A 12,738-nucleotide genomic window follows, 5' to 3' on the forward strand; every position below is an offset into this window, starting at 1 on the left:
TCAGGTTAGCAAGAATCCTTCAGGAGAGGGCTGGAGTGGGAGCTGAAGGGACTGGCCACGGGAGAGCGGTGGGGAGGCAGGGCAGCAGAACCCCAAGCCTGAGGTGTAAATGCGCTTTGGGAGGCCAGGTCTGGTGTAGGAAGGACACAGGTAGGGACACATATCGGTGTGTGGGCAGAATAAGGGACCTCCAGTCCCTGTGTCGGTTGTGCTGGTTAGTTTTGACATCTTAACATAAGTTAGAGTCATTTGGAGAAGGGAACCTCAATTGAGAAAATGTCTCCAACGGACTGGCCTGCGTTAATCATTTCCTTGATTAATGAGTGATGGTTGGAGGGCCCAACTCACCATGGGTAGTGCCACCCCAGGGCACACATTCTGGGGGTATGAAAGGAAGAAGGCTGAGCAAACCATGGGAAGCAAGTCAGTACACAGCGTTCCTTCCTGGCCTCTGTTACACTTCCTGCTTTCGGGCTCCTGCTTTGAGTTCCTGTCCTGACTTCCTTCAAATGGATTTGTGCAGGCCTGTAAACCCTTTCCTCCCAAGTAGCTCTGATCATAGAGTCTTTATGACAGCCACAGAAAGCAGGATGCTGTCCCTTGAGCTGAGGCAGCACCAGACATAGTGCAGAGGGCAGAGGACAGAGCTGTTCCCAAGGGCCATGCCTGTGGATCTTAGAGGGCTCTCAGTACCTTCCAGAGGAATACAAAGAGAATCTCATGCTCCTCTGCCCCAGCACGGCCACCAAAGTCCGGCCTTCTGTTCTCTCCCAAGCATCTGGTCTCTAGAAAGCAGACACAAGAGGACAGAAGCCAGCTTTGGTTGGTTGCTATGTCCCCAGTACCCAGCCAGTGCTGGCCCTGCCTGGCACCTAAACTGAATTCATAAGGAGGAGAGTTGAGGGACAGGAGACAAAGGCACCCCTCAGCTACCTCCTCCCTCTCCCTCCCACAACTAGTCATGCATCCTTTGAGAAGGGGCCAAGTATCTCCACCTGGGCATCCTCAAGCCCATCCTGGCTTCAAGACCTAGTGATAGTGGCCTGGTCACAAGGCTCCTGGTCAATGCTCACATGGCTACCCTCCCAGGTTCCCACTTCAGCAAGGCTCAAATTTCAACTTCTGATTCAATGAACCTTTTACCCCAGCTGGGCCCTCTCCTTTCTCAGCTGCAATGCTGGCTACACTCTCCTCCACACATCTCCCCCATATTCCCAGGCCCTCTGTCTCGGCTCCCCCTGTCCCTTCTACCAGTGCAGGTCATGTGGTCTCTGGCACAGTCTCCCATGTCCTTCTCTGGCTCATTCCCCAGGGCTGGCATTCAAAGCTCTTTCAGAGGAAGACAAAGCCATCTGTCATCCCCCAGTCCTTGGGGGAAAACACCAGGCAGATGCCAGAAGCGCTGCAAGATGACAATCTCCTTCTCAGAGCGGTCTGAGCACTGCTTCCTGGGAGATTCCATCCCAGAAGGGAGCAGGAGGAGCAGCTACATCGTGACACCCTGGGTCTCAGATGTCACCTTGGGAGTCGTTGCCAGGGGGATGGGAGGTCCTTTGTGAAGGGCAGACTGGATGACTGGACAGAGCAGGCTGGAGAAGCTGGTAAGAGGTGGCCAGTGTCACTGTCCTGAGGACTCAGGACATCAAGCACAGGGAGTAAGGCTGATGGACCCTGACCAAGATGTGACAGACAGGCCAGAGGAGCTGAGCAGTGACGATGTCAGGAGAGTGGAGGGTCAGGCAGGGGCTCTAAAGCCACTGGGTCCATGGTCCTCAGGCATGGATCCCAGGCCACAAGGCCCTTTTGGATCACGATTTACAAGTTGGAGTTGGGGTAGCTTAGTTCTGATACCTTTCTGGGCCTCCGTTTCGCTAACCAGAGAGATGCTGGGCCTGTGAAGGCCATGATTGGCATCGCTCTAGCCTTTCTCACCTTGGGGTGTTCTTGCTCATGTCAATCTTCCAGGCTTGCATTTGCTTTGCCCCTATCCCCACAGCTGCCTCACTCTCATTTCCCATACAGGATCCAAAACCCAGGGAAGGCACTGCCTCTCTCCGGGTCACACAGCTTGGCGGGGGGCCCCCTCTCTTTCCTGGGGCTTGGAGGTATAACTCATCGGGTCTGCCCCTAGAATTTGAGACAGACAGACAGACAGATAGACACACACACACACACACACACACACACACACACAGAGAGAGAGAGAGAGAGAGAGAGAGAGAGAGAGAGAGAGAGAGAGAGTTTATACGTTGGCTCCCAGTCCCATTTCCATTCTAGAAGCCCACAGGAACAGAGAAGCCAAGGAAATGAAGCATTCATTCCTCACTGCTGCCCTCCCCATAGCTCGGTAGAGCCCTGTGCCTCCTGGCAGGAAGGGCACTGAACACTGCCACCCCCCACCTCCCACCCCCCCCACCCCACCCCCAAGCAGCCAAGTTGACAAATGATTCCCACTTCTGAGTCCCTGCGGGAGTCAGCAGGACCCCAGCAGCTGGGTGACTAAGGCTTTTGGCTGGAGCACAGTTGGGACTGGGAAGGAGGCAAGTCAACTCATCTGCTCATCCCCTCCAATACTCCCTGACACCTACAGGGTGAGGACTTGGGGAACAGCTCCTAGGAACTGCTGGCGAAAGGTCCGGTGGCCTCATGGCCTCATGGAGGTCTCTGCTGCCTCTCAGCTGAGACCCCAGATTCCAGAAAAGGTACTTCACCGCCTCCAGCTCTCTGCCAAAGGACAGTTGCCCTGGTGAGAACAACGGTAAGCCACAGGGCCCCACTATCCCATTGACTTGGCAGAGCCACAGGGTGGGGATGGTAAGAGGGCAGGCTCAGACCACCTGAGTCAGAGGACCCTGGCCACCCAGAAGCCCCAAACTATCTGGTCAGCTTGGACATTCAGCAGCAAAAGTCTTAGAGTGAGGGCATCCTGGGACACAGGTGCCCAGGTGCAGACAGTCGGCACACACAGGCCTGCATGGTTCAGTCGGCACACACAGGCCTGCATGGTTAAGTGAGCAGCGCGGTTCACTGCCTCCATCTTGCTTTTCTCCTCATTGACCTCTGAACAATGCTTGGTTCCTGCCAGTGAACAATTGAGCTCAGTGAGATGGACAGCCCTGGGTGGGACAAGGACGTCTCCTTCACCCTTCTCTAGGACCCCATAGAGGCAGCAGGGAACAGAGTCAGACCCTGTCTTCCATGTCCAACTGTTCCCTGTGTTCAGTGCACTGTTAGCTACTCTGCCTGAACCTCAGTTTCCACATCTGTAAACTGGGTCTGAGGGTTGTTTCCCAAAACAGAGCCAACAAAGCCATTTTGGTTATAGCACCTTTGAAGACCACAAAGACCACAATTTCATTTGAGGCATCAATGGGCTCTAAGATTTTAATCTCATGGGTCCCAGCCTCAAAGAAGTGGGGAGATGCCCTAGAGCTGCAAGGACAGGGGATGATGCTAAGAAGGCCAAGGGAAGGGGACTTCTTTTCTAGTGGCCCCAAGGTACAAGGCTAGTGCAGCCACAACCAAGTCACTAGCCACCCGTGTCCACCTTAGCCTTAAGGAAAGTGCCTCTCTGGGTGGATGGGGCAGGACACCAGACAGGCTGGGGCCTTGTCTACCCATGTGGGACCAGGCCCTGAACCCCTCCATAGTCAGCAAAGCCTTTCTGAGTACTGGGAGTCATCATTCCAGTGTAGTGATGTATTATTTATGATTTATTAAAGCTTGCCTGAGGGATTCAGGAAGCAAAGTCAGCCACAAGCCATAGAATCCAGGCACAAACCTTTCATCCCAGCAGCCAGAAGCTAGGGGGTGGTGGTACACACCTGTAATACTAGGACTCAGGTTTAAGAAGAGGTAGACCGATCTCTCTGAGTTCAAGGCCACACAGGGATACATATGATTGAAAGAGTGACAAATCACATGGCTTTAGTCCCAGAACTAAAGGGGTATAAAAGGTAGAAGCAGGGTCTTCAGGATTCAGTAGGAGGCATTCGCTGCAGAGGAGAGGCAGCAGTCTGAGACTTGGTGAAGAGCTCATGCATGGATCAGCCATTTCAGCCTGAGTTAGAAGTGAGAGCTAGTGGCTGGCTGATTTGCTTCCCTGATCTTCAGCTTGAACCCCAATATCTGTCTCTGGGTGCTAGGAGTAGTTTTCTTGCCGGCCTGGTTTCTCTGCCACGCCAACCCCAAATAACACACTGAGATGCTGTATTTGACATAAAGCTGTTAGCCTGTTACTAGTTTCTTATCCATTAGCGCTGTCTTAAATACTAACCCACTTCCATCAATCTAAATATTTCTGTGTGGTCGTTTGACTGCTGAGGAAATAACAACTGTTAAAAGAAATGCTGCTGGATTAATTCAATTTATATATTTTAAAAATGATTTGACTTCAAAATTTAAGTCCAAGGACAAGTTACTGGGGAAAAGGATTTCTATTTTTGTTTCCACAGAAAATAAAAAGCTGTGGATTCCTTCCAGGCTAACATGGTTTGATCAAGCAAGACCCCCTGAAGCAATGTTCATGGGACAAAGCAGCCTTGCAGACTGCTACAGCCAAGATTTCTGTGTCTTCTTAGGATCCCCATGACAGCGTCCCCTACCAACAGGAAGCAGTTTGAAAAGAATGACGCCCAAATTCCCAAATATTGTCTATGTATGTTTTCATTTAAATGGTGTTGGTTATAAATGGTTAATGACCACAACCAATATCTTTAAAGGTAAAAAGGAGATTATGATACAGATATAAATACTTTGTTTTTGAATGATTTTCATTTATTGATACAATTTAAGGTCAATTTTGTAATGTGTATATTTCTGCTCTTGTTTAGATATTGTGTTTGCATAGCTCATTTAGAAATGTAATGTGTAATTTAGTACAGATTATAGATAGTTATCTATAATAGTCAAAATTTATAGTGTTAGTTAGGTTTTCTAGATACATAGAGATGTATTTGAAATGGACAGGCAGTCTTCAAACCTATCAAAGACCCACAGAATATGGCATTTAAAATGGTTTGGGGTTTTTCTTAACAGTGAGACATAACTGTTCCTGGCAACACCACCTGTGTCAGAAAGAAGATGGACATCAAAGAAACACGTTATGGAGTTTGCCTCCAGTATGACAAGACTAACCATTTGGGTAAGATACTGCTCTTGTCTGGGCTGTTTAACTTTATGCTGTATAAACTGGACATGCAGGACCCACAGAAAAATGACTGCCGAAACAAGATGGACATTGCTACAGGGTTCCTGTTTCACGGAAGAGTCTGCCAGACAGTCTGCAGGACACAGAGAAAAGTGACTGACAAACTGCCCATACATATGGACAGTTTAAAGTTTCCTGCTTTGCTGAGGAGTCTGCCAGACACACTATGGCCTATAGGCTGAAGATGGAACATTACAGAAGAACTTCAGGTGACTGACCAGGCCAGTAAGTTGTCTCTGTCATTTCTAGAGTTTATATATTATCCTTCTGTGGTCTTTGAGGGAGTTGAAGACAGATAGTTATGGTTATAGTTTTCTTTAGTTAAGATTTAAAAATAAGTTACATATAAGACTTTAGACTCACAAAGACAGGATAGTTGATAGAATATTTATTTTAAATCTTATTAAATGTTAATGGACTAAATAATGTTACCTGTGATTCTTATTTGATAAGTGTTGTGTGATATATTTTGATATGTTAAAAATTAAAACCCTTTTTATTTAGACAGAAAAAAAGAGATGATGGGAGATGTCATTCTGTAAATATGTTTCTCTTATTGGTTAATGAATAAAGCACTGTTGGCCAATAGGAAAGCAAAATAGATGGGACTAGGAGACTAGGAAGAGAGAGGAAGTAGGAGGGAGGAGAGTCAAGATGGTGGACTGAGAGAGAAGAACGCCAGGCCCTCTCTCTGGTAAGATAAGACCACGTGGAAATACTTAGATTAATAGAAATGGGTTAATGTTTAAGACAGAGCAAGCCAATAAGAAACACTAGTAACTGGCCAACAGCATTTTATCTAATACAGCGTCCCTGTGTGTTATTTGGAGCTGTCAGAAAAACAACTCATAACATCTGGGTCTTTTATTTTTTGTGTTACATGCCAGGTCAGGAATATCTGAGATTAATTTTCCAAGAGTAAGTGCAGCTTCCAGCAGGAGTCCTCAGAGGCCCTGGCGGATAGAACTGTCCCCTGGCAGAGGGCAATTACAGGAACTTGCCCCAGGGTTCTGGACCTATTAGGCCATGGGGGTGGGGCCCTGAGAACTTTGGCTGCTTGGCCCTCAGCCCAGCCACTCTAACTGGGCACAAACACTTCCTGTGTGGAGCCTCCAGGCCTGTAAGTACTGTGGGCTAGGAGGTACACACATCAGGCCTGTGGCCTAGGGAAGCCCAGGCACGCAGCAGCAGGTAAGAGGCCTTGTAGAGGCTTCCTGCCAGTTCACAGGGGTGGCCTGGACCCTAGATTGTTGCTGCACAGCTAATGGGGTGACAGTCTCCTCTCCCTGGAAAGCTTGGCACTGTCTGTGGTGATGATGGTGGGGATGGGACCAACCCACCCTTTTGAATGTCTGAGTCCCTCTTCTCAGGTTAGCTATGTTAGATCTGAGAAAGAGCAATTTCCAAGGCTATGTGATTAAAGCAATCTGGATTTAGAGGTGCACAAGGGACTGGCCAGATTGAGAGCATCCCCCTAAGTCGGGTTTCAGAGAGCAGCCCCCCCAAAGGGTTTTGAGGTCTCTTTGATGGGGAAGGCTTAGGCTCGTAGAAAACAGCTGTTGAGATCATTGCTGTTAGTGACTGGACAGAAGGGTAATGGGACTCAGGGCTCAAGGCTGTCTGCCAAGGGGTTGGCAGGTGTGCCACCACAGGTGTTCAGGAGTTTAACAACACAAGGGGCTGGGTATACATTATGGGGTTACAAGTTCAGTATAGGTTGAAAAACATGGTTTGCAGGAAACAGAAACTTATTCTTCTAAGGGATGGAGACTTAATAACAATGTATGACAATGTGGCTCCTGTGTTGGTTTCACAGGTGGAAGAAATTCCTTCTAAAGGCATTGAGGAAAGAAAGTGTGGCCTCTGGGAGAAAAGTGAGGAGAGCACCTCACCCTCAAAGAAAGTTCCAGAGGTGGGACTGAGGTGCCAAGTGGAACAAAAATTTCACTGAAGGCATCCTTGAGCTTGGCTTCTGGGTACAGGTGGGACACAGTTGACATTACCACCCTGCTACCTCTCAGACTTCTCAGGGCCTGGGGAGCTCACGCTGCTGTCCTGCTCCGTCTCTTATAGACTCCTGCCCCACACTGTGATGAGCTCCCTGCCTGTGCCCCGGGAGCCCCTGCGCCGAGTGGCTGTGACTGGGGGCACCCATGGAAATGAGATGTGTGGCATCTACCTGATCCGGCACTGGCTGCAGGCTCCAGGGGAGCTGAAGAGACCCAGCTTCTCAGCCATGCCAGTTCTGGCCAACCCAGCAGCCACAGCTGCCTGTCGGCGTTACATGGACCGTGATCTCAATCGCACTTTTACCCTCACTTTCCTTGGGTGAGTACACTTGGCCAGGTTGGCTGGTCCACAGCCGGGTACTAACATCCCTGCAGACCCTCCTCTGTAACTAGCAAGGCAGCCCTGCCTGCCTTTGCTTATTGACCCTCTGCTTTCAAGAGATCCAGATCAAAGTCACTTCTTCCAAGAAGTCTGTCCTGACGGCACAATGGGTCAGTCACTGAACCTTAGGCCAGACTTTTAACAGCTGGAGTGAGACTCACATGGGGAATAGGACCAAGGTGTGAGCCTCAGGTTACTGGGGACACAGAGGAAGGGCGGGGGAGGGGTGCTAAGTGAAACATCCAACCTGGCCAAGAGCAGTCAGGAAAGGCTTCTTGTAGAAGGTGGCATCTCAGCCAATGGTGAGACGTCTCAATGGTGAGACGTTAGCCAAGAAAAAGGACACTGATTGAGGTACTGGGGACTGGTGTCCCCCACTCCTTTTCCCACAGTTCCACAGACACTCCCAATGGCCCATATGAAGTGACAAGAGCACAAGAGTTGAACCAGCTACTGGGCCCCAAGGGCACAGACCAGGCTTTTGACTTTATCCTAGACCTGCACAACACCACAGCCAACACTGGCGTCTGCCTCATCTCTGAAGCCTCCCACAGCTCCTTCAACTTGCACCTGTGCCGCTACCTACAGGTGTGGCCCCTAGAGGGCAGGGAGGGGGGCGTGGAGGGGGCAGAGTGATCAGTACCACCTCTATCCGTCCCTTGTCCCCAGGGGCCTGCCATCTAAAGGTCCCAGCCTCAGTGCCTCAGTTTCCCCTCTCAAGAAGGCCTGGGTTCTGACTGGTCCCTCTCACTCCACAGCTGCAGAACCCAGGGTTGCCATGCCGCCTCTTTCAGTATGACATATCCGGGAAGGAGACCTACAGCGTGGAATCTGTGTCCAAGGATGGGATCTGTGAGGGGGATGGGGTGGGAGGACGAGAGGGAAGGGGCTAGAAGGCGGAGTCAGGGCTAGGGTCTGGAACAGTAGAGTTGGAAGGGGTAGCACAGACACTTGGGGGATGGAATCAGGACCCAGAGAAGAGGGACCCTAGGTGGGTGTCTGGACCTGGGGCACCTGTCTGACATCTCCTTTCCTGGTCCCCAGGTCTGGAGATGGGCCCCCAGCCTCAGGGCGTACTTCGGGCCGACCTGTTCTCACAGATGAGAAATCTAGTGGCGTCCATTCTGGACTTCATCGAGCTCTTCAACCAAGGTGAGACGCCACAGTGGCCGGCAGGGAAATAGGTCTGGGGAGAGGGCTGGCTCCTGGACACATCTAACCTCTACACAGGCATGGCCTTTCCTGCCTTTGAAATGGACATCTACAGGAACTTGGGCAGTGTGGACTTCCCACGCACAGCAGACGGTGATCTGATCGGCACTGTTCACCCTCAGCTGCAGGTAGGTGCTGCAGGGAGTGTGAGGGTTGGGAGGGATGCCCCCCAGCCCCCTAGACTCTGAGCTGGAACAGAGGCTGGTCCAGTCCACGGCTGCACCTGAAGCCCTGCTTCACACCTGGCGTTTGAAGCCACAGCAACCCTCACACTTGGGGTGGAGGGAGGCTTCTCGGTGGCTGCCCTTTGACTGAAGAAGCAGAAGGGAGGGGACAGAAAACAGGTCCTCTGATTTGAAGTGCAAATATTCTTTTTCCATGGGTATGTGTGCAGCCTGTGTCTGTGAGCTGACTGTCCACACAGGGTTGCTGTTGAACATGGTCTCGTGCAGACCTGTGGCTTTTTCCTAAAGCAGTCTTGGTATTTTCAAGAGTATTTGGCACCTGATAGAGAGCATCCTAAGCCAGTTCTGCCCATATGCTTTGTATGCAAATGCTATTTTAGGGAGTTACTTTAAAAAATATAAGCATGTTGTATGTTTTGTCCAAGAGGAGACTGTATACAGAAGCAATTCTGGTGAGAGGGTATTACCTGATGATGTTGTAACCATCCTAATTTGCATAGTATGCTCCCTGATGTTCTTGCACCTGATGACACATTTCTCAGAACTAACCCTATTTTTAAGCAGTGCTTCTAGGCAAGGCTGGAGTTACTCCCTTCTGGGGCAGGGATAGGGGGCAGAGGTCATGCCCCAGCAACCTTGGCCTTGGCTCTTCTCCCAGGACCATGACTTTGAGCCGCTGAGGCCTGGTGAACCCATCTTCAAGCTGTTCAGTGGTGAGGATGTGCTGTATGAGGGGAACTCCATTGTGTATCCTGTGTTCATTAATGAAGCAGCCTACTACGAGAAGCACGTGGCTTTCCTGAAATCTGAGAGGATCCGGGTCTCGGTGCCTGCTCTGCCCGGACTGACCTCCAGCTCCACTCTGGCCCCCTAACCCAAGTCATGCCTGCCTGGTTTCAATCTCACTACCTGAACAATGGGTCCCAAGGCACAGTTTCAAGCCCAGGGTCCCCTGTCCTACTCTGGGCACCATGTCCCTTGCCAGACAACTGATCCTATGATATAAAATGGAATGTGCTTGGAAACCATGGTTCTTGTTCTCTGTCCAATATGGCCTCTCTTTGACTCGGGAGGTGGGTGAAGGAGGGTAGGGATGTCCACAGGACCATGCATAGTAGGCATAGCATCCTAAAGGGGAAGCTGAGGGAAGGGCCAGCCAGTGTAACCTTGAGCCTGGGACCAGTGGTAGTAGTCTCTGTGCCCACATTTGGCCACAAATCCTGAAAATAGAGAGTGATCCCTATGTGTGGAGAAGGATCTGGAGAGGGACTTCCAGGAGCCCAAGAGGGATCCCCAGCCCTCTTACAGACATGTGCCCATGTAAGTGTCCACAGCTATGCTCGTCCAGGTGTGTGCCTACCCAAGTGTTCTTAGTACTGGGCCCACAAGTGTTCTTCTGAGGCTATCTGTATGTAGGTATGCACATAGCCCAGATGCAAATTTCTAGGTGACTCAAATGGATTCAGGATGCAGAAGGGGTATACCCAGGACAACAGCCCAGCTGCAGGGCTCTCCAGGAGATGCCTTGGGTTGGGGTAGAAGGAAGCCTACCAGAAGCCAAGGAAGCCAAAGTTCCTTACTACTACTACCGCCTTCTCTATCTCCCCATACTCCCCAGCACCAGGGAAATGAACATGAACTGAAATCTGAGAGGACCCAGGTCTCAGTGCCTTCCCTGCCAGGACTGTCCTCCAGCTCCACCCTGGCCCCCTAACCCTAATGCAAGGTCATAGTGGTGTTCCCACCCCCCCAGTCCTCACTCAGGTGCCCTCCTGGGTAGGCACAGCATTGCAAACTGCCCAGGAAAGGTCAGGATGCTGGGGCCCAGAGCCCTGTCCTCCTGCAGCCCTCATTCTCTGGAGCTCCGCAGTCTGCCTGGCCCATTCATCTCCCTGCGGCCATGGCTGCCATGCTGCCTCCTGGTATTGAGCTGTGAGATGAGAAGGTGTGAAGGATATGGGCGCGCCGGGGACCAGCTGGCAGGCAAGATGGATGAGAGGGCAGTGCGGGCCAGCCGGAGCCTGGGGCAGGAAGGCAGGTCAGTTAGGGAGGGGTGCAGGATGTCTTGCCTTGTACAGTGTGTGTGTGTTCATGTGCTGGGCTGTGTTCCCTGTGTGGAAAGATTACACACACACACACACATACAAAACCTCCATCCACAGTCCTGCCTCTGAGTTCATGAATGTGCATGTAGGCATGTGGGTTAATATTTCTATGCTCATGTGTTTATGCTTCCCATTACATGTATCAAAGGCAAGTACAGACACATATACATCGAGACCCAACAAAACCCCACTCCTGGGAATCCGGGCTGAGGATGATTTGCAAAGACTGGGACAGACCCCCAACCTCTCCTTTGTCTCTCCTACTTTCCACTCATCACATTGAATTCGGGGCAGGAGGGCTTGGGACACACTTCATTGGAGGCCCCTGGGAGACATTGGAGGCCCCTGGGAGACATTGGAGGCCCCTGGGAGACATTGGCGGCCCCTGGGAGACATTGGCAGACAGCACCTCTTTCCTGCCTGGCTGAAAGCTCAAGAGCAAATGTCAATGTCCTCCATATAGTGGAGTATGGATTCATGCAAGGTGGGATCCCCCGACCCTGTGTGTGTGTGTCCGTGTCCAGCTTCAGGCTGAGGGACACTGAATGAGTAGCAGGGAGAGGCAGAGCTAGCCAGCCTGTACCTCAAGCACCACACTCAGAGAAAAGCACCCCTCTAGCTATGGGTTTGGGTCCTGCCCTTGTTTGGCCCTGGCAGAGACCATGGCTTCTATGAACCTAGTCTTCCAGCACCAAACTCTAAGGATGCCTGGATATTCCCTCCAGGGTGGGCTGTGGTGGCCTGGACAGGTGAGTTTTTGTGGGCCATTTAGTACAGGCCACTAGTCAAGGGGTGCCCTCAGCTAAGGATGTACAGACTTAGGGCCTTCCATCTGTCTCTGGCCGTGACTAGGTTCCCCAGATGGGGAAGCTTGGAGGAGGTGCCCAGCAAGGCTGGAGAGGGACCAGGGGCTAGATACACAGCCTGCCTCAGTCTACCCTAATGGCGATGATAGGTAAGGGATGACCACTGCTATGCCATTTTCAGCTAAGGCTGGATCATCCCAGGCAGTTGATTATTCACTGAGGTCAGGGAAACTGAGGCAATTAGGACTGGCAGGAGGATCTGAATATCTTAGTACCCAATGTGGAGCTCTCCCTGCCTCTCTTGTGTTTCCTGCTTGTCCCTTGCCCCATTCAATACCAGTAGGCTGGGGCCTTAGGCTAGGAGGGAGGGCATCACCTCTGCACTCAGCCCTCATTTGCAGCCTCTTCTGCTGCCTCCCCTTCAGCCCTTTTATCTAACCAGATCCTGCTCCCTGTGGACACCAGGCTGTCCTCAAGATGGCACCCCACCCCCACCTGCACTGGGGCCCATTGATCAGGAATAGCTGGGGGGCTCTTAGCTGGAGAAGGGAGAGAGGACCAGGAGAGGAGAGGTGGGGCTTTGCAACATCACAACCTCCCCACCTGCCCCCTTCCACATGCGCCTGCCCCTGCAGCTAACCCCAGTCAGTGGCCCAGCTCCACACACTACAATCAGAGGTGCTTTGGAGACACTCAACCCAAGAATCCCAGAGACAGACTTTATGAACATCCAGACCAAGTGCCAGCTCAAGAGGAAAAGCCTTGGCCAGGGACGTGGACAGAGGACAATCGAGGCGGGAAGGACAGTACTGAGAACTGGGGACTTGTGC

General features: G+C 51.4%; 1 protein-coding gene across 1 annotated transcript; it reads left to right on the forward strand.

The window, feature by feature from the left end:
* Positions 1 to 7,090: 7,090 nt before the first annotated feature.
* Positions 7,091 to 10,022, forward strand: Acy3 (aminoacylase 3). Its single transcript, XM_051193535.1, has 7 exons — positions 7,091 to 7,191; positions 7,283 to 7,537; positions 7,993 to 8,188; positions 8,359 to 8,452; positions 8,645 to 8,752; positions 8,831 to 8,940; positions 9,656 to 10,022. The coding sequence occupies exons 2-7, from the start codon at positions 7,302 to 7,304 to the stop codon at positions 9,869 to 9,871; spliced, it is 960 nt and encodes a 319-aa protein (XP_051049492.1). The 5' UTR covers positions 7,091 to 7,191; positions 7,283 to 7,301; the 3' UTR covers positions 9,872 to 10,022.
* Positions 10,023 to 12,738: the final 2,716 nt, after the last annotated feature.

Source organism: Phodopus roborovskii, unplaced genomic scaffold (assembly GCF_943737965.1).
Source record: "Phodopus roborovskii unplaced genomic scaffold, PHOROB, whole genome shotgun sequence".
Taxonomy (NCBI): Eukaryota; Metazoa; Chordata; class Mammalia; order Rodentia; family Cricetidae; genus Phodopus; species Phodopus roborovskii.

Bases quoted from the DNA above. Each gene is read 5' to 3' on its own strand.
- Acy3 (XM_051193535.1), top strand. From the start codon at position 7,302: ATGAGCTCCCTGCCTGTGCCCCGGGAGCCCCTGCGCCGAGTGGCTGTG. The intron at 7,538-7,992 runs GTGAGTACACTT...CTTTTCCCACAG, and splicing joins TTTACCCTCACTTTCCTTGG to TTCCACAGACACTCCCAATG. The intron at 8,753-8,830 runs GTGAGACGCCAC...ACCTCTACACAG, and splicing joins CATCGAGCTCTTCAACCAAG to GCATGGCCTTTCCTGCCTTT.